A 19,476-nucleotide genomic window follows, 5' to 3' on the forward strand; every position below is an offset into this window, starting at 1 on the left:
ATTTACAGAAAGGAAGAGATAATCATTAAGCCATTGTTATTTGAAGTTTTCTGTCACTTCAGCCAAATGTAGTTCATACCATTTCCACTTGCTGAGTACAAATTTTGTAAGGCACGTGTACACACATTTTCATTTAATCCTCACAACATCTAGGATACAGTCACTCCTATTCCTATTGTATAGATTCAGAAACTGAAGTTATAATAAATAACTTTTTCAAGGTAATATTCTATAAGTAGCAGAAACAGAATTTCTATCCATTTGTCTCCAACTTCATGGGTCATGGCATAACCACTCACCACACCTACTCAAGGGAAAAAGAACATATTTCCCTACTTCGGTATCTGTGTGGCAGACTACCACTCCCCCAAATCTAGTTTCCCCTTCTTTGCCATAGGAATGGAAACCCCAACTTTTGTACCATGCATGTGGCCAACCAGAGAGAAGACCGCATTTCCAGCCTCCCTTCCAGCAAGGTGTGATCATGGAACTGTTTTCTCAACGATGGGAGGAGAGCAGAAGAGAGGTATACAACTTCTTCCCTGTATCTTTAAAGGGCAGAAATATTCTTCCCCCCCTTCCTTCCTCTCTCCTACTGCTTGGAATACAGATGTGGTGGCAAGCCACCTTGGCCTATACAGATGAGGGCATGGGAAAGACATCCTAAGGATGGCAGAGTAACAAGACAGAAGAAGGCTTGGTTCTTGGAAAACCTAGTAAAACGAAGCTGCTGTACCTGCATGTTCCAAGACTCAAACCAGGGTCAGTCTGATTCTAAAGCCATGCTCTTTCATTTATGTCTCATATAACACAGACTTAGATTCATTAGAGTTGCCCAAAGCACACTGGCTTGTGAAGTAATGAGTTCTCTGTCTTTGGAACTGCTCAGCCGAATGTTGTCAAGGATATTGCAGTAGGGACTCCTGTGTTTTGGAAGGGGTAGTTGGAGTACAGAAGCCATAGGACACCATTCAAGTATAAGAGTCTGTGATTAAAATAGAATCTTTGTTTTCTAAATTTTTACTTCCAAAGTGAAACAGAAAACAGATGTGTGGATATTGGAGCTTAATGCATTCTGTCTCTCACCCCCTCCTCCTGCCGGTTCTTGTAAATCCCCTGAGGGAGGCACCGTCTCTGGTTATCTCTGCATCTCCCCTACCACTTTCCCTGCACAAAGTAAGCCCTTTAAACACAGCTGTTGAGTTTAATTCGAAATTGATCTTCATCTTCCTATCTGCCGATTGCCTCCTCCCTGCATGAAGTAGGCTCTCAATATGCATTTGTTGACTTTAACTGAGTTATTTGAGAAATAAAGGCTCTTCACGTACAGTGATTGAGGGGTATTTATTAGAATCATCTAGATCAGGGATGGCAAATAGATGGCTCTCGCTGCCACTCCCCACTATAATGTCTATAGCAAACATCACTAATGGATCATAGTGTACTTGCGCCTTGCCCCCAGACGTGGAATCTTAATCCTTCTCCTTTTAATGATTTAATGGCTTCTTTAATGATTTAATGGCGTCCCCTGGAGTCAGCATGCAAGATGACATTTATTTTATGCTGCCAGTGAAACTGGGTTAAATTATTATCAACTGGGTTGTTATTATTAACTGGGTTAAATTATGGTGAAATATGCAATATTTCATTACTCAGTCAGTACCTTGTGCCTGTCTAGTTTAGCCAAAAGCTCCAGGTCGGTCATGTCTGACACTCCGCCGTGAAGAATCAGGACTTTCTCATCAACCAGAGTGGCCAGAGGAAGCCAACAGAAAACATCTTGCAGTATTTTTAGTATTTTCTTGCCATGTATCTGGAAAATGATATTAAGAAGCTATTAAGTTTCCAATGATACACTCAACTTATCTGAATTAAGAGAAACTTTTACTTTTATTTATTTTTTTTAAAGATTTTATTTATCTATTTAATTGGCAGAGAGAGAGAGATACAGCGAGGGGGGAGCAGGAAAGGGAACACAAGCAGGGGGAGTGGCAGAGGGAGAAGCAGCCTTCCCGCTGAGCAAGGAGCCCGATGCGGCGCTCCATCCCAGGAGCCTGGGATCATGACCTGAGCTGAAGGCAGATGCTTAAGGACTGAGCCACCCAGGAGCCCAAAATTTTTAAAGGTAGCATACCTTATATTTATGCATCACTTCCTTGGTAAAGCCATATCTAGATTTAGAAGCAAAAATAGATATTAAATTTAGTGACAAGAGTTATGATATAACTGAATTTTTATAAAAATTCATATTTTATATACATATACATATACTTATATAGAAAAGAGACTGAGGAATAATTGCCAAAATGTTTACAATTATAGCATTATCTCGGTTCAAGAAATTATGGGATATTTTTATTTTCTTCCTTTTGCTTATCTGTATTTCTTACCTTTTCTAAAGAGTATGGATATGTGAAAAAAAATTAATGGTTTTATTAGGAGTAGGATAATGTGTAAGTTTTAAGGAAATATTTTAAATGTCAGACATTGTGTATTCCTTTATAAAATTGGAAAACTACTTTTATTTTTTTTTTTAAGATTTTATTTATTTACTTGTCAGAGAGAGAGCACAAGCGGGGGAGTGGCAGGCAGAGCAAGCAGAAAGAGAAGCAGGCTCCCCGCTGAGCAAGAAGCCCAATGCGGGACTCGATCCCAGGACCCTGGGATCATGACTTGAGCCAAAGGCAGACGCTTAACTGACTGAGCCACCCAAGCATCCCGGAAAACTACTTTTAAAATACACCTAACAAATCAGAAGCTCTGACAAAATAACTTCTTACAATCACAGGTAAACATCAAATACCCAGCGTGTTTAGTTTGTTACCGTAAGTTCACCATATAGTCCTCATGGTTTCCTCGGTTAAGATGGAACTCTTTTGGGTAAACCAACATGAAGGCGAAAAGAACCATCAGGATCTCTACTGAATCCTTGCCTCGATCCACGAAGTCACCATTGAAGACGTAGGCCTTCTCTGGTGACGGGAGGCCATTCTTCCCAACAAGACAAGTCCGAGAAGCAGCAACAAAGGAAGGGAACAGGAAATCAGGTTGAGCCACTGTGTATTTGACAGTTAATGTCAGATCGAAAAATTCTGTGCTTTCTGGCTCTCCTCCAAACATGAATTGTCAAGAAAAGATGCAAGTATTTTTTTATTGGTCTTATATTTCCTTTCTAGCCAGGCTGAGGTTATGACATGCTCATCAAAATAGTGCTTTATACAAAGCTGGAGTCTTGCCATGTGGTATGTGCAAAGGAAACCAAACTTGTGATCCAAAGGCCAATTTTAAGTTCTGGCCAAAATATCTTCTTTTTTTTTTTTTTAAGATTTATTCATTTATTTGAGAGAGAGAGAGAGAGAGCACACCCGTGGACCGGGGCGGGGGGCAAGGGAGAGGGAGAAAGAGAATCTTAAGCAGACTCCCCACTGAGTGCAGAGCCCAACGTGGGGCTCAATCCCATGACCCAGAGATCATGACCTGAGCCAAAATCAAGAGTCGGACACTCAGCCTACTGAGTCACCCAGGTGCCCCTGGCCCAATATCTTTAGTAATAACAGCAATAGCTGTCAGATTTCTCAGGATTAAACAAGACAATAAGTGGGAAAATGCTTTGGGAAGCACAGTATATATAAAGTAACATTACATTAATAGGACATTCATATATGTTGTTACATGTTCTACATTTTATAACTAAAAACAGGAAAATAGCTTTCAGGTGCTTTGATAATCAACAATTTTCTTTATTTGGAAAAAAGGAAATCAATCACTAAATAATGATTCCTTTTCTTTATTAACCTCAGATTTTTAAAACAGTTTACAAAAATATACTAAAATATAATACAGTGCTATCTTTTATATTATGTATTTGCTACTATGTAATTTTTAATAATTTAAAATAATATTTTAAAAAATCTAAGCAATGGTTAAGCATTTGTTTAATAGATACTGCATCTGAACTTCTAGAATAAGCCTCAGAGCAAGACAGGATCTTAAACATTCATACCTTATAAAATATAAATATTAAGTCATCCAGCTGGCCATGTAAGTCTCCTAATAAAGATAGAAAAAGAATATCAGTTTCTGTTGGTCCTTACCACTGTGTCTCATTTTTACTGTAAAAAGGGAAATACCCAGAAAAATCTGACAAAGTGATGGTAACTCATTTTTCCATATGTAAGATAGAGATAAATATTAATTTCCCTTTTGCAGGGATAGTTAATATTGAAAGCAGAAAACACAGTATTCGTTTTCTACATGATTACCATAAATAGTAAAGGAAGCAAAGATAGGACAGAATAGTGCAGGGTTGCCAACTCCAATGAGAACTGGAGAGATTCTGCCCCATCCAAAGTAGGAAGCTGCTATTCACTTATGGGCTCCTGTTAGGAGATTTTTCAAGAGATGTTGGAAATCTGGATTTTAATATGAAATCCTCCAATTTTCAAACGTTGGAAATTAATTTTAAAAATTTAAGAACATTCCAGGCCAAGCAAGACCCATCTGCAGTTTGCATGTGGCCCTCGAGGTGCCAGTTTACGATCCTTGGCGTCTTACAGTCTGCATTCCCCTACGACATGGGACATCAGTCCGCGGCAGATGTGTCAACATCACTGAAAACATCAGGATGTGGAAAGAATCATGATTGACAGGATTTCTCTCTGGCAGAAGACCATCTGTGGGTGGAAGGAATCATTTGCTGGGCCATTAGGGCCTGCTCAAGTAACAACAAATAAACTGTCTTCTGACAAAGGAGGATCTGGCTCTTTGCAGGGATTTTGCTCTGAATGGAGGTCGTGAGGGAGGGGGCAAATCTGAATTGCCTGGGAAAATAGAGCAGAGGCTGGGCCCTCTTGCCCAGGAGCCCTTCTTGGCACCGCCTCTATTTCGGTGAGCGTGGAGCGAATGCATGAGCGCTGTCAGCGTGCATCCCATCTCCGGCCAGCCGGCCTCTAATCTCCCCATCCCAGGAGCTCTCTTGTTTGCATCTAGCACGTGGCGCCATCTCTGACCGGCTCTTACCGCACACAGTGACCTCCTCGCTGTAACAGGTGGAGACACGGTTGATGTTTGGCAGTTGCACCAGGTGTTTCCTGGTTTCGTGCAAAAGATTCAAGACGTAGCGAGCATGGAGCTGCTACTAGGAGGAAGAGGAGGGAGAAACAGAGCAACACTGATATTCCTGCAGCAAAATGGGCCTCGCCTTTACTGCTTAATGACTGACCCCAATCACCCGAGACCCCAAGACTGACCCTAGTAAACTGCCCCTGGGACCCAATGCATGAATCCTCTCTTTTTCACCCATCTTCTGCTCTCGTTTCTGCTTTTCATCGTCACCAAATATTGAACTAATTTCCTCTTTCCTATCAACTCGATGAAAGCTTTCCTTGCCTTTTGCTTGGGAGAGATGCATGCGTATCTCAGCGAGGTGTGAGTTAAGTGCACGCATGTTGATGGTACTGAGTGATCCTTGACATTACAGGGGAAACCATCCCAACTCCTCCCGCAATGAATTCTCTTCATATGGAAGAAAGAAAGGGCTGGAATCCGGCATAGAACCAAAATCTGACCACTTCTCACACCTCTGCCTCTACCACCAGGGTTTCAAACCACTGTCGCCTTTTGCCTGGACCGTGGCAGGACCTTGACTGGTCTCCCTGCTTCAGCCCTTGCTCCCTACCCTCTAATCAGAAAACAGAATGATTATTTTAAAAAGCAAGCCAGATTATATCATTTCTATGCCAATGTCTCCCTATCTCTTTGAGAAGAGTAAGAGTCCAACCACCCTCCCCTCTGCCTCCATCCCCGACACTCTTCCCCGACCCCCTCCTCACCAGCGACAGTGGCCTTCCTGAGGTCCCATGACACTAACCCCCTAAGTCCAGGGCTGCTCCTTTTGGGTTGGGTCTGGCCTCCCTCTACATCCTACATGGAGCTGTTGGAGATGCAGGGGCCCCAGAGTGAGCTTACTTGTTTCAGTCTGAAAGCTTCCACCAGGGCAGTCGCGTGGTCAGGAAGAAGTGGGAAGGAGAGACGTGGCCCTGTGTAGCTGTCCGGGACCTCTATAGATTCATAGTCACTGAGTTTCTCCATCTCAGCGTCCTGGGGGAATGTCTTCTCAGTGAACATGCGGTTCAGGAAGTCTCCTGGTCAGGACAGAGAGGGAAGGCCAGCTTGTGATCAGATGGGCAGTCCACGGGCAGCACGAACAGTCTTCCCCTGGACCATGCTTGACGTGGAGCGGGCCAGTCTGGTGTCGGCTCCAACACCAGGGAGGAGAAAGGAATGGGGGAGTGACAACAGATTAAGGTGGGCAGGAGAAGAGGTTATGCTTTTATGTCAATGCCATTTTACTTTTATTTTAAAAGATTGCGATGTGTCAGACTTAGAATGAACAGAAATTTAGGAGCCGAGGCTTGTAAGCAGGAGGAAAGGGAAAAGCCTTGGTGGAAAAAAGAAAAAGCTCACAGGCATTTTGGTGCACTGTGAGTGTGGCAGAAGCCATGAGACCTTCCAGGGCCCTTCAGGCAAGGGCCCATCGCCCATCCTCATCTCTGGCCCGGAAGCTCGGCAGGCCGATACTGTGGAATTAACAACCTTTCCGATCCACCCGGCCAGCGGCCTTCAACCAGTGAGCCTCAGGAATTGACATATGAAGGCTCCTGCCTTCAGTGGGATCATTCCAAGGCGTGGGTTTTGCACTGTTTCCCAGGCACACTGAGTTGCTAGCTTAGTAGCACACCCCCCCCCCTTTAATGGCGGCTTTCCCTTCCCTGAATTCCTTCCCCACTCCCTCGCCACCCCCCACTGTTCCCTGCATTTATTCCTTGCACCCAAATTCTTGTCTCCAGGTGTGCTCCTGGGAGAACCCAGAAGCTGCCATTGATTTGTCAGCCTCCTTGCTCGTTCCCTGGCTGTCACCGGATCTACACTTCCTCTGCCGCCCCGCTCCGTCTGACATCTACGACCCTGAGACAGGAGGATGTGCTGTATGGCAGCTCGTACTCACGCTCATGGTTGCTGCTGGGGGTAAAGTGATCCACAAGGTAGCTGAAGAAGTCATGGAGCTGAAGAAGAACCAGAGACTCGGCTTTAGAGATGAGTGCCAAGAGAACCAGGAGGGGTCCAGATCCGCCGCGCCCCCTCCGGGCACCTGGGCCGTGCTGCCCCTGGGCTGGAAGGCAGAGCTCCGGGTGACTCCGCCCCCCATCCCGCCGCACCTTGACCTGGTCTTGCTGTCCCGCATACTCTATCGACTGGAAGATGCGCCAGGTGCAATGCCGCCTCATCTCCAGCCGTGCCGTGTAGCGCCGGTACCATCTCTGGATGAGGGTTGCTGCCCTGAAGGCTGTGACAGGGACGGAGAAGCGAGCCTGTGAGCCGGGACTCCCCGGGCCGAGGGGGGGGTAGGGGGCCGGGGGGGTAGGCGAAGGGCACCTCTCCTACCATAAGGTGGGGGCAAGATGGGCAAAGCGCCAGCCATTGCGGCCGGTAGGAAGGATTTGCCTTACCACCGGCTGGGGTGCTCTTTTCCCCCTTCCCACCCCCCACCCCCCTTCATTCTTACTTCGTGGTTATGCTACTATCACTGGAGGTTTACTGGAATTCCTACTTTTTGCTGAAAACACTATGGGTAGAGGTGGAAAGGTTGGATTGCCAGGATTCTCAAGAAATGCAACCTGGAAAGGTGGCAAGCGGGAGGCATCCTTGGAGAGTGGGACGATGTGGGGGTAGAAGGTGGGAGGACATTGTGACATTGTAGCAACAGACTGGCTATCAGGTGTCCTGGGTTCTAGGCCTGGAAATGCCCTCATCGGCTGTGTGGCTTCCCAGGAGTTTTACCTTCCTGGGCCTCAATGTCCCCATCTGGAAAGGGGGATGAACTAGAGGACTGGGGAAAACAAACAACAGACACACAGATGACTGCCTAGAATGTCAGGTGGCAGTAAGTGCTTGCTGGGCTGTGCGCTTGCTATCCCCAGACTTGTGATGGCCCTGCGGGCTCTCAGTGTCCCCATCACCATACTTGGGTGACCGCACTGACCATCCGATCTGCGGGTGGCCTTTGGGCCTCTCCTTCTGCCGGGACCTGTGCTAGGTGGCTGCGTCCCCAGGGTGACAGGAGGAGGCTTACTTCTTCCCATGACCTTTATCACCTGTGGTCAAGGACCACGGCCAGAGAAGAGAGCCACTTCACATAAATAACGAGGTTCTTCTTAAGCTCCTGGGCCTGACTGTGCCACTGGTGATGAATGGGGTATTTGTGGATAAAGCGGGATTAAAAAGGAAACCCTGCAGCTTAATTCAGGTCAACCTCGTGAACAATAGACAGATTGATTTAATATATTTAGCCTGCATTAGAGAGCTAATAGAACTCTGGCTGATTTCCCTAAGAGGAAAGTTGCTGGTGGAGTGGGAAAAGAGAACCAGGGAGGAACTTAAGCAAAGCTGAATGTGATTTCCTATGACAAAAAATGTCAAACTGTCGCTGTTTCTCAAAGGCACTTACCAAATGCTAAGTGATGAGGCTGAAGCTCTACGGCTGACGTCTGTAGACCCATGTTCAGAACAGTGAATGCAATGTCCGGAGTAAGTGCTACAGACCTTCTAGAAACTGACGGGAAGCACAGATAGCTGGACCTCGCCCTAGGCCTGCAGCGTTAGACTCTCTACAGGGAACCCAGGGGCCTTCAGGTCTCACAAGCTCCCCACATGGTTCTTATGTGCCGTGAAGTGTAAGCAATCCTGAGGAGTATCGGGGCCACGGAGGTTCTGTGAAAATGTTGTTTGCTAACACCTTGCTTCAACATTTCGAGGCGAGTGCTGCCAACTAGACATATTCCTTCCTCAGGGCCGAGAGAGCAGGCGATGCCTCTTTCTTACCTTTCCCCCCACCCAGTCCTGCCAGTGGTTACCTTTAACTGAGATAGGGGCTGTGAGGGGCAGGGTGGTCTAAGACCCTCTACCCCCTCCTTCCCAACAGCACAATCTAACACGCCTGGGTTCCTCTTGCCCCAGCTTTGTGTGCACTACATGTGGGGCTACAAGTTACAAATGTGCCTGGAGGTTAAAACGCCACGTTAAGAACAAGGCGACTGCATGGACAGGGAAAGACCAAGGGGCACCAAGGCACCAGATAGCAAATAAAGGGCTGTCTTGGCAGTATAGCCTCCTGGAGGGCCTGGCTGCTGTGGTCAGTAGAGCATGCGACTCTTTTCTCTCTCTCTCTCTCTCTCTTTTTTTTTTAAGTAGGCTCCACGCCCAGTGTGGGGCTTGAATGCACAACCTGAGATCAAAATCCTCATGCTCCCCCAACTGAGATAGCCAGATACCCCTAGAGCATGCAACTCTTGATCTCAGGGGTGTGAGTTTGAGCTCCACGATGGGTGTTGAGATTACTTTAAAAATAAAATCTTTAGGGGCGCCTGGGTGGCTCAGTCAGTTAAGCGTCTGCCTTCGGCTCGGGTCATGGTCCCGGGGTCCTGGGATCGAATCCCATGTCAGGCTCCTTGCTCGGCGGGAAGCCTGCTTCTCCCTCTCCTGCTCCCCCTGCTTGTGTTCCAGCTGTCACTATCTCTCTCTCTGTCTAATAAATAAATAAAATCTTAAAACAAAAACAAAAACAAAAACAAGAGCCTCCAGCCCCAGCTACCCAGAGAATCATGGACAAACCACCCAGCTGGACCCTTTGCAAATTCCAGACCCACAAAATCACGAGCAGATAAAACGGTTGTCTTAAGCCACTAAGTTTTGGGATAGTTTGTTATGCAGCAATAGATACTTGGAACAGGAATTATATAAATGCTTTACAAAGTTATAAAACAGATTTAAAGCAAAATGAAAAATAAATCGATCCCCAAAGATTAAAAGCAAAAGTTTAGGGGTGCCTGGGTGGCTCAGTCAGTTTAAGCTTCCAACTCTTGATTTTGGCTCAGGTAATAATCTCAGAGTGGTGAGAATGAGCCCGGTGTCTGTCTCCACGCTGAGCATTGAGCCTGCTTAAGATTCTTTCTCTCCCTCTCCCTTTTCCCCTCCCCCACAACTCACACATGCTCCCTCTCTCTCTCTATCAAAAAAACCCAAAGGTTAAACAAGTGAAACTAACCTTATATAAGTTGGAAACACAGAATAGAGTTACTTTAGATGACTTGAGAATTCAGTAATTTGTACATCCCTAGTGGACATATCCAAAGGACAAAAAGAACTACAAAGAAATCTTAAAGAATTTTCAGTAATCACATTGTTTATAATAGTATTGTTACTGTTCTGAAACTATTATTTATATATGGTAGGATAGAGTAAATAATAATAGTGTAAATAATAGTGTCATTAGGGAAAAAGATTTTTTTTTTTTAAAGATTTTATTTACTCATTTGAGACACAGAGATACAGAGAGAGAGAGAGAGTATGAGCAGGGGGAGAGGCAGAGGGAGAGGGAGAAGCAGGCTCCCCACTGAGCCAGGAGCCTGATATGGGGCTGGATCCCAGGACCCTGGGATCATGACCCGAGCTGAAGGCAGATGCTTAACATCTGAGCCACCCAGGCGCCCCGGGAAAAAGATTTTTAATGAAGAGATAGATATAAATATATCAAGGCTGTTAAGTAAAAATATTGTGTTCCTAAATATAAATTGGTCATGGTGAGTTTTTTTTCTCTAAATAATACATGTTTTCTGGATCTGTTCACTGAAAAGGGATAGAAAGGTGGAGGCCAACCAGGAAGCAACGAATACCCCACACCCTAAAGAAGTAGCCACTCTGGGGACAAAAAGGTACAAGATGACCCTGGGACATATTGTCAAGCTAGACAGCAAAGAAGCTTACAGAGATGCTGAAGCCCATGTAAACAAGGTGTAGTCACTATTCCCCTTGCTTTTCTCCTACAGACCTTTGGCTACCTCTCCTCAGCCTCCTTTGCTGACTCATCCTCTTCCACCTGATGCTTCAGCCCCAGAGTCCTTCATGGCTCTGTCCTAGGCCCTGGTCTCTGATTTGTCTTTACTCTCCCTCTAGGGTACTTCAGGGACCCATGGCCTCAATCACCACATAACATTCTGATGCCTTCCAATGCATATCTCTCCAGCCCAACCTCGCCTCCAAAATGCAGATGTGAATATGCACCCACCTTCTCAGTCCTTCTACCTGCATGTCTCACAGACACCTCAACCCCAGCAAGTATGAACTCATCATCTTCCCTCTAGTCAGAATTGGTTTTCCTCCACTATCTTTATGTCAGTAATTGGCAATAATTCCTGCCCAGTCTTGCTAGCCAGAAAACCGGAAGTCATTCTTGATCCATCCTTCTCCCTCACCCCATACATCTACTCAGTTGGATCCTGTCAGTTCGATCTCCTGAATATTGTTGGAATTCACCCTCTTCTATCCCTGCTGCCAACAACTCTGGACCAAGGTATCATCATCTCTTGCTTAGATGACTTCAGTAGCTTCTGGACTGTTTCTTCTTCTACTCTTACTCCCTCTGATCCCTTCTTCACAGAAGCCGGAGGTCTTTTAAATGTGCATATCTTACTATCAACGCCCTATTTTGAATTCTTCAGTGGTCCTTCATGCCTTTAGGGTAAAGTTTAAAATCCTATAGACGCTGAGTGATCTGGGCTCTGCCTACCTTGGCAGCCTCATGTCATGCCATCCTCCCTCTCGTTCATGTCAGACCATTCAGTTGCTCGAATATGACTCGCTCCTTTCTACCTCATGACCCTTGTACATACTGAACCCTCTACCTGAAATGCTCTTTCATCTGCTTGTTGCCCAATTTTGTTTCATTCACTTGTGCATGTATAATTTGGGATAACCCCTAGTGGACAATACTAACTCCTCAGCACACTTTAATTCAGTCAAATATAGTTCGCCAGCTCCTAAGATGTTCAGCTGACATTCTGGTGGTTTCCTCATAAGGAGGAGAAGCTGGTTTTCAGGAGTTGCCTGAGGAGAAATATAATGGTTTCCTTCTTCCATTCTAAGAAGCCCCTCTCTATGCAATGTAGGCTTTGGGATACCTAGAGCAAGTTTGGGAGATGGGAAACACATACCTTTCTCTGCATTCTGGAAAGCAAAGTGATGTTGGGTTGAGGTACCGCTTCCCATAGTGTAGGTACAAGGTTTCTGCAGGACACAGATAGCAGGTCAGAGGGAGAAGTTGTTTGCTGACAAAAGGAAGAGGGAATCTGAAAGAAGGGAATTCAGGCAGAGTATTAGTTAGGTAGACCAAATTATCTATGGACCTTGTCTCCCACATTATAAAAAACATGAGACTATCATATGAGAGCACGTTCCCCACCTCTGCAGTGTCAGTGAATGAGGTATTCCTCCCCCTGAAAGTTCCATTTGTCATCTCACCTCTCTCCCACATTTCCAGCCTTTCTACTAGCTTTTCCTTTTCAGTCTAGAAACATCCTGAAGTCTCTTCTCTTACAATCTCAAAGCTAATGATCATCATCATCATCCTTTGACTCCTATATCCCTCTAGCTACCAGCCAGTCCCCCTATTCTTCTCATTTAGACTTCTCTCAAGAGTAGACTACATATTTTCTCCTTAATTCCTCTTAAAACCACTTTTTACTTCTTACCTATTGATCAAAACCTTTCATGCTGATGTCTCCAATGCCTTCGTCTTTTCAGTCCTTACCTTGCCCAAACAGCAAAACCATCTGTCTCCAAAAGCCCCACCTTGATCAAAATTCTACTCCTTGGGTTTCTGTGATGGTGGGCTCCCTTGCATTTGCTCTACCTCTCTGACTATCTCTCTCCTTCTTGAGCTCACTTTTCTCTATCCTTTAAATGTCCATTTTTATTTGTCCTCTAGTCTCAAATGTCAGGTCTCCTTACTCTGAACATGGTCCCTGGATAACTGAATCAATGCTCACATATTCAACTATCGCTTCCCACCTCTCAAATCTATATCTCCATCCCAGATTATCCATACACGTTAGCCCCACATACCCAGCTTCCTGCTAAACTTTCACTGGGGTCGCTCATATTCCATGTGCCACACACAGAACTCATCTCCCTAAAAGCTTACTCCTCCAGCCTCATCTCTCTCCTCTTCTTTCTTCAAACTCTGCTCTTTGACTACCATGACCTATGCATTTTTGTTCTGACTTGGAATATTCTTCCTATCCCACTCCTCTTCCCTAACTTGGCTAACTTTACTCATTCCTTAAGGCTCACTTTGGACATCACCTTAGGGAAGCTAGTTTGACAGGCCCCTCCTGTGAGCTCCCGAATATCCTATTCACATCTCCATCACTGCAATAATATATTATAGTTTCCTATTTTATGTCACTATTAGACTACCAGTTCCTTGAGAGCAAAGACTGTGTCTGAGCAAATTCATCATTATATCTCTAGAAATTAGACATGGGTCTGACATGTGGCAGGGATTCAATAAATATTAATTGAATAAATTTTTATTTTTACAGTATTTATTTATTTATTTATTGCCACATTTATGTTTATATAACAAAGACCAATCTTTTTCTAGCTCCTTTTCAGGAAGCAATGTGAGATGTACTGAGTTAATGTTGAGAGTGGATTCCACTATATTTTTCCCCTCCCTCACATCTCTCCACTCTACTTCCTCTATTTTTAAAGGTTATTGTATTGGGGATTGTCAAAGAGTTATTATCTTTTCCCTTGCAAATCAAAGAAAAGCCTCACCTTGCTTGTGTTAGTTAGCTTATTTTGACTAAATAATCAAAGAGAAAGACTATGACCTCTTTTGTATGTGTGTGCAAAATGATTCCCAGATATAATGGATATCATGAAACCAGAATCTGAGTAATGGGTCAAAATGAGTATCCATCATGACTAAATCAATCCAACTTTCTCTAGATACCTGAACAGTTTTAGAGCTGAAAGGGGCATCAGCAATGATTGAGTCCACCAACTCACTTACAACTTGTTTTGATAATCGGTAACTTGCCTATGGAGACACATTGTGTGCTAAAGTGTTTGGGTTTTGGAAGTGCACAGATGCAGGTGAGCATTCCAGCTCAGCTTTTCACTAGACCTTGGTCGCTTAACCTCCCATAAACTCAGTTTTCTCATCTACATATATATTTGAGAATAATAAATAATGTATTTAAAGTGTTCTTAGAATATGGTAGAATCTCAATATATGTTGCTAGATTGGATCTGATATATTTATTTTAAAATATCAGTAACCAAAAACATGTCCCTGGCTTAAATTTAGGAGGCAGTAAAAGACATACTATCTCAATATAGCATTATTATGAACTGAATGTGTCCCCCGGAAATTCACAAATTGAAGTCCCAACTCCCAATGTGATGGTATTTGGAGGTGGGGCTTTTGGGAGGTCATTAGGTTTAGGTGAGGTCATGAGGGTGGTGACCACATGATGGGATAAGTGTCCTTATAAGAAGAGGAAGAGAGAGTAGATCTCTCTCTTTCTCTTTTTCTTTCTCTCTCTCTCTCTGCCATGTGAGCAAGGAGGTGGTCATTTGCAAGCCAAGAAGAGGGCAATCAGTACAAATCAAATCTGCTGGCATCTTGATCCTGGACTACTCAGCCTCCAGAACCGTGAGAAATAAATAATGTTGGTTAAACCACCCACCTGTGGTATTTTGTTATGGCAGCCCTAGCTGACCAAGACAAGCATAAATTGATTATTTCTGGGTCAAAGATTGTTATTATTAAATAAGTCCTCTATTGCCCTTCAGGGACCTTGTTTCTTATGAGTTTATAAATTCAAAAATGGTGGCAGAATAAGACAACCTTGTCTGTCACCAATCCTATAAAAAAGATGCTGAGATAGAAATACGACACTTCCATAGAGTGAGAAAGGAGTAACTATCATGGGTCAATAAATTATTTGAAACAACCTGTAGGGATGAAAGAAATGAAGACTCTCCTCAGGCAGCACATCTACTTGTAATTAACCCTGGTCATCAAGGGCAAAAAGGATGTGCCTTCATATATCGTGAAAGGGGGCAGGGTGCATCCAGACATCAGGATGGTGCATGGATGGTGGTAACTCCATTACAGGGTTGTGACAAGGGTGAAATGAGGTTATATATGAAGAGAACTTTGCAAATGTTTCTCACTGTAATGAAAATCATAGATGTGGAAACTCTTTAAATGACACTCTCAGAAATGTCTTAAAATCTCTCTCTCCCAGGGGCACCTGGGTGGCTCAGTCGGTTAAGCAACCGACTTGATTTCTGCTCAGGTCATGATCTCAGGGTCGTGAGATCGAGCCCCACGTAAGGCCCTGAGTGGGGCTCTGTGCCCAGCAGGGAGTCTGCTCAGGATTCTCTCTCTCCCTCTGCCCCTCTCCTACCTCCTGCTTGTGCTCTCTCTCTTCCCAAAATAATAACCACCTTAAATATTTTATCAGTACAGAATTAAGAAAATACATCACGGTACATTAGAAGTGGAATGAAACAGTATTCAGCCATGACAAAGAACAAGGCAAATCTATATGTAATGATATGAAAATATCCCCAAGATATATCATTACATGAAGAAAAGCAAATTGCAGAGCAGTATGCTTACTCTGATCTCATCTATATAAAAATATATCAGTAAATGTAAAATCAAATAGCATACACCAGACTGTCAATGGTGATTATCTCTGGGGAATGGGCTTATGTGACAAACTTTCATTTTTAACTTATATAGTTTTATTATAACTTTGATAATTAAAAATCAATAAATCATATTTTCCAAAAATTTTTCCATGTAAGACAGAAATTAGAAAGTGACTCTGACTAAATAGGTAATACATATGGCTGCCTTAATAGAAGAAAGTGGTGTATCATTGACAGATCTGTAAAGAACATTCTAGAAGTCACTAAGAAAAATGAATGGAAAGGAAAACTAAAATCATTCTCAAGGGAAGAAGTGAAAGCTTCATAAAACTGAAAATGGAAAATGAGCTGATGTGATCTGAGATTGTTGAATCGACACCTTTTGGTAACGACTAACTGCTTTTCCTGCTAGTGATTTCTCAGGTAAATAGCACATCTACACCACCTAGGTAAGATCCCTGTCCTTCTAGGATTTGACTTAGCATCATCCATATATGACATTATCATTAAAAAAAAAAAAGTTGGAGGGCGCCTGGGTGATTCAGACAGTTGAGTCCCAGACTCTTGGTTCCAGCTCAGGTTATGATGTCCTGGTCTTGGGATGGGGCTCCGCGTTAGCTCTGCACTGAGCATGGAGCCTGCTTTGGATTCTCTCCCCCCACCCCCACGCTTGCTCACATGCCCGTGTTCTCTCTCTAAAATAAATAAAATCTTTTAAAAAAAATGTTGGTAATTGTTTATCTTCTCACTAAGTGAACCTCAAAACACACACGGCCAAGACCCTCCCCGGGTGAGTTGGTAACAGGGGCTTTCTCTGACCTCTGTCCTCCAACCAAGCCTGTATTTCTTTCCTGTGTAAGAACATATGTCTGTTGCCCTCATTTCTGTACTTTAGGCTGGAAAGAAAGCTCTTACCTTCTTTGATATTCTTTACTATGACACGAAGGAGGCAGAAGCCTCTTTAACACACAGGTGTGACCTCTATCCTGTCTTTCCAGTTGGCTGAGGGCTCCCCGGCTGATGTAGTTTCTTCCAGACCTACAAGTCTGGTAAAGAAGGCCCAGGCCCAGGCCGGCTTACCTTGTTCCAGAAAGGCAGTGAGGACATCCACAGCTGCGGCCAAGCGTGCAGGGCTCCCCGCCTCACGGCAGTAGGCACCCCTTCACCTCAATTGGATCAGGCCTGCGAGGAGGATTTGAAAGGGGAGACTGCGTAGTCAGGGTGTCTCCCTCACACCTAGGCTTGACTCCTGCAGACAGTTTCTCCCTGGCTCTCTCCCGCCCTAGCCCTGGGTCTAAGCCTTCTTACCCCCCCAGATTAGGAGGCTGTGTTTCTCAAGCCACGTAGGCGCAGCCTGAGCTCCTTAACCCAGAAATAGACGAGTGCTGACCACACAGGGCGTGAGGCTCAGAGCGGTCTGGACCCGGGGTCCTCCCTGCAGGCCCCCAGGACACCAGGCACTCTTTCCTCTGGCTGGCTTTTCTCTGTTGGCAAAACGTGATGGAAACATCTTGCCTTTTCTTGTCTACGTCTCTTACGTTTCTTGTTTACTTTTCTTAGGACATAACATAAACGATTAATATGTTAAAATACTAATCACTATTCCCAGACAACTTATTTGTCAATTAATCTAAGATGCTCATGTGTATGCTGGTAGGTACTAAATGTGCCATGGGAATCTGCAAAGAAATTTATGCTTTATTTGCATCTGTTTAGGAGGTCAAGCTTGTTATTGTTATTCAAATCTTCTGTATCCTTATGTATTCCTCCCTATCTGTTCATCTTGGAAAAAAATGTTTCAAAGATTTCCATGATAAGTACAGATTTAGCCATTTATCCTTGGATTTCTGAATCTTTGCCTATGTTTTGTAGCTCTATATTAAATACATATTGAATCATATAAAATTGCCATTACATAATTATGTATTTATAATATATGAAGGCTTATGGATGCTTTTCTTGGTAGAGAGTGATTTATGCAAAATAAAATATCACTCTGCCAAAATCCATTTTGGCTTGAATTCTCTTTTGTCTGATATTGATATTTTCACATTGACTCACTTTATTTGGTGGTTGACTGCTAACATTTTCCCTCCAAATTCACTAAAAGTTAAAAGACTGATAAAATCCTGTATTATTGAGAGTATGAGAAAAGGAGCCTCTCCATATACTACTGATGGGAATGTAAATTGTTTCACTTTGTTGGAATTAAACTAGATTAAATTTTAATTGTGATTTATTAAGTTGTGTCCTTATTTTTTAGCTGAAAAACATTATTTTTAAAATATTTTTTATTTGAATATAGTTGACACACAATGTTACATTAGTTTCAGGTATACAACATAGTGATTCAACAACTCTTTATGTTATGCTGGGCTCACAAGGGTAGCTACCATCTGTCACCATACAACGCTATTACAGTATCATTGACTGTATTCCCTATATTGTGCCTTTTCTTCTCATGACTTATTTATTCCATAACTGGAAACCTGTATCTCTACTCCCCTTTACCTATTTTGTCCATCCTCCCACCCTTTTCCTCTCTGGCAACCATCAGTTTATTCTCTATATTTACAGGTCTGATTCTGCTGTTTATTCGTTTTGTTTTTTATATATGAGTGAAATCATATGGTATTTGTTTTTCTCAATATGACTTATTTCACTTAGTATAATACCCTCTAGGTTCATCTATGTTATCACAAATGGCACAATCTTATCCTTTTTTATGGCTGTGTAATATTCCACCAGATATATATACCGTATCTTCCTTACCCATTCATCTGTCCATGGACACTTAGGTTGCTCCCTTATCTTGACTATTGTTAATAATGCTGCAATAAATACAGGAGCAAATATATCTTTTCAAATTAGTGTTTTCATATTCTTTTGGGTAAATACCCAATAGTGGAATTATTGGATCATATGGTGATTCTAGTTTTAATCTTTTGAGGAACCTCCATACTGTTTTCCTTGGTGGCTATACCAATTTACATTCCCACCAACAGGGTATAAGAGTTCCTTTTTCTCCACATTCTCACCAATACTTGCTATTTCTTGTTTTTTTGATTTTAGACATTCTTTTTTTTTTTTTTTTAAAGATTTTATTTATTTATTTGAGAGAGAGAGAATGAGAGAGAGCACATGAGAGGGGGGAGGGTCAGAGGGAGAAGCAGACTCCCTGCCGAGCAGGGAGCCCGATGCGGGACTCGATCCCGGGACTCCAGGATCATGACCTGAGCCGAAGGCAGTCGCTTAACCAACTGAGCCACCCAGGCGCCCCTTGATTTTAGACATTCTGATAGATGTGAGGTGATAGCTCATTGTGGTTTTGATTTGTATTTCCCTGATGATTAGTGATATTGAGCATCTTTTCATGTGTCTATTGCCCATCTCTATGTCTTTTTTGGAAAAATGTCTCTTCAGGTCTTCTGCCTTTTTTTTTTTATATATATATTTTATTTATTTATTTGACAGAGAGACAGAAAGAGAGCACAAGCAGGGGGAGCAGCAAGCAGAGGGAGAATCTCAAGGGAAGCTGGCTCTCCGCTGAGCAGGGAGCCCGACGCGGGGCTCGATCCCAGGACCCCAGGATCATGACCAGAGCTAAAGACAGATGCTTAACTGACTGAGCCACCCAGGCGCCCCTTCTGCCCATTTTTAAATTGGATTGTATTTATGGTATTGAGTTGTATAAGTTCTTTATATATTTTGGATATGAATCCCTTATTGGATATTTCATGTGTAAATATCTCCTATTCAGTGTTTTTTTTGTTTTGTTGATAGTTTCCTTTGCTGTACAGGTTTTTATTTTGGTGTAGTCCTAACAGTTTATTTCTGCTTTTGTTTCCCTTACCTTAGGAGATGTATCTAGAAAAATGTTGCTATGGCTGATGTCAGAGAAATTACTGC

The 19,476-nt window shown here is 43.4% G+C and overlaps 2 protein-coding genes across 4 annotated transcripts in view; both read right to left on the reverse strand.

Moving 5' to 3' along the window:
• The window catches only part of PPEF2 (protein phosphatase with EF-hand domain 2), a 32,421-nt gene extending 15,721 nt beyond the window's left edge, over window positions 1-16,700 (reverse strand). The window contains exons 1-10 of the mRNA XM_032400553.1: window positions 16,648-16,700; window positions 12,048-12,120; window positions 7,218-7,345; window positions 7,007-7,064; window positions 5,968-6,143; window positions 5,020-5,134; window positions 4,004-4,050; window positions 2,825-2,991; window positions 2,135-2,171; window positions 1,664-1,813 (exon numbers count right to left, since the gene is read on the reverse strand). Of these exons, the coding sequence (XP_032256444.1) occupies window positions 1,664-1,813; window positions 2,135-2,171; window positions 2,825-2,991; window positions 4,004-4,050; window positions 5,020-5,134; window positions 5,968-6,143; window positions 7,007-7,064; window positions 7,218-7,345; window positions 12,048-12,120; window positions 16,648-16,674 (978 nt within the window). The 5' untranslated portion in view covers window positions 16,675-16,700. The remainder of the gene's footprint in view (window positions 1-1,663; window positions 1,814-2,134; window positions 2,172-2,824; window positions 2,992-4,003; window positions 4,051-5,019; window positions 5,135-5,967; window positions 6,144-7,006; window positions 7,065-7,217; window positions 7,346-12,047; window positions 12,121-16,647) is intronic.
• NAAA (N-acylethanolamine acid amidase) overlaps window positions 11,192-19,476 on the reverse strand; it is a 37,582-nt gene continuing 29,297 nt past the window's right edge. The window contains exon 11 of one of the 3 annotated variants that reach the window (XM_032400557.1): window positions 11,192-12,182. Coding sequence is in view for 1 of the 3 variants with exons in the window: in XM_032400560.1 (XP_032256451.1) it covers window positions 16,710-16,749 (40 nt within the window). In the remaining 2 variants the exon portion in view is untranslated. Of the gene's footprint in view, window positions 12,183-16,666; window positions 16,750-19,476 lie in introns of those variants that run through there. The other 2 variants (XM_032400558.1, XM_032400560.1) reach the window with 2 other exon arrangements.

The sequence above is a fragment of the Phoca vitulina genome, unplaced genomic scaffold (assembly GCF_004348235.1).
Source record: "Phoca vitulina isolate PV1807 unplaced genomic scaffold, GSC_HSeal_1.0 scaffold3, whole genome shotgun sequence".
Taxonomy (NCBI): Eukaryota; Metazoa; Chordata; class Mammalia; order Carnivora; family Phocidae; genus Phoca; species Phoca vitulina.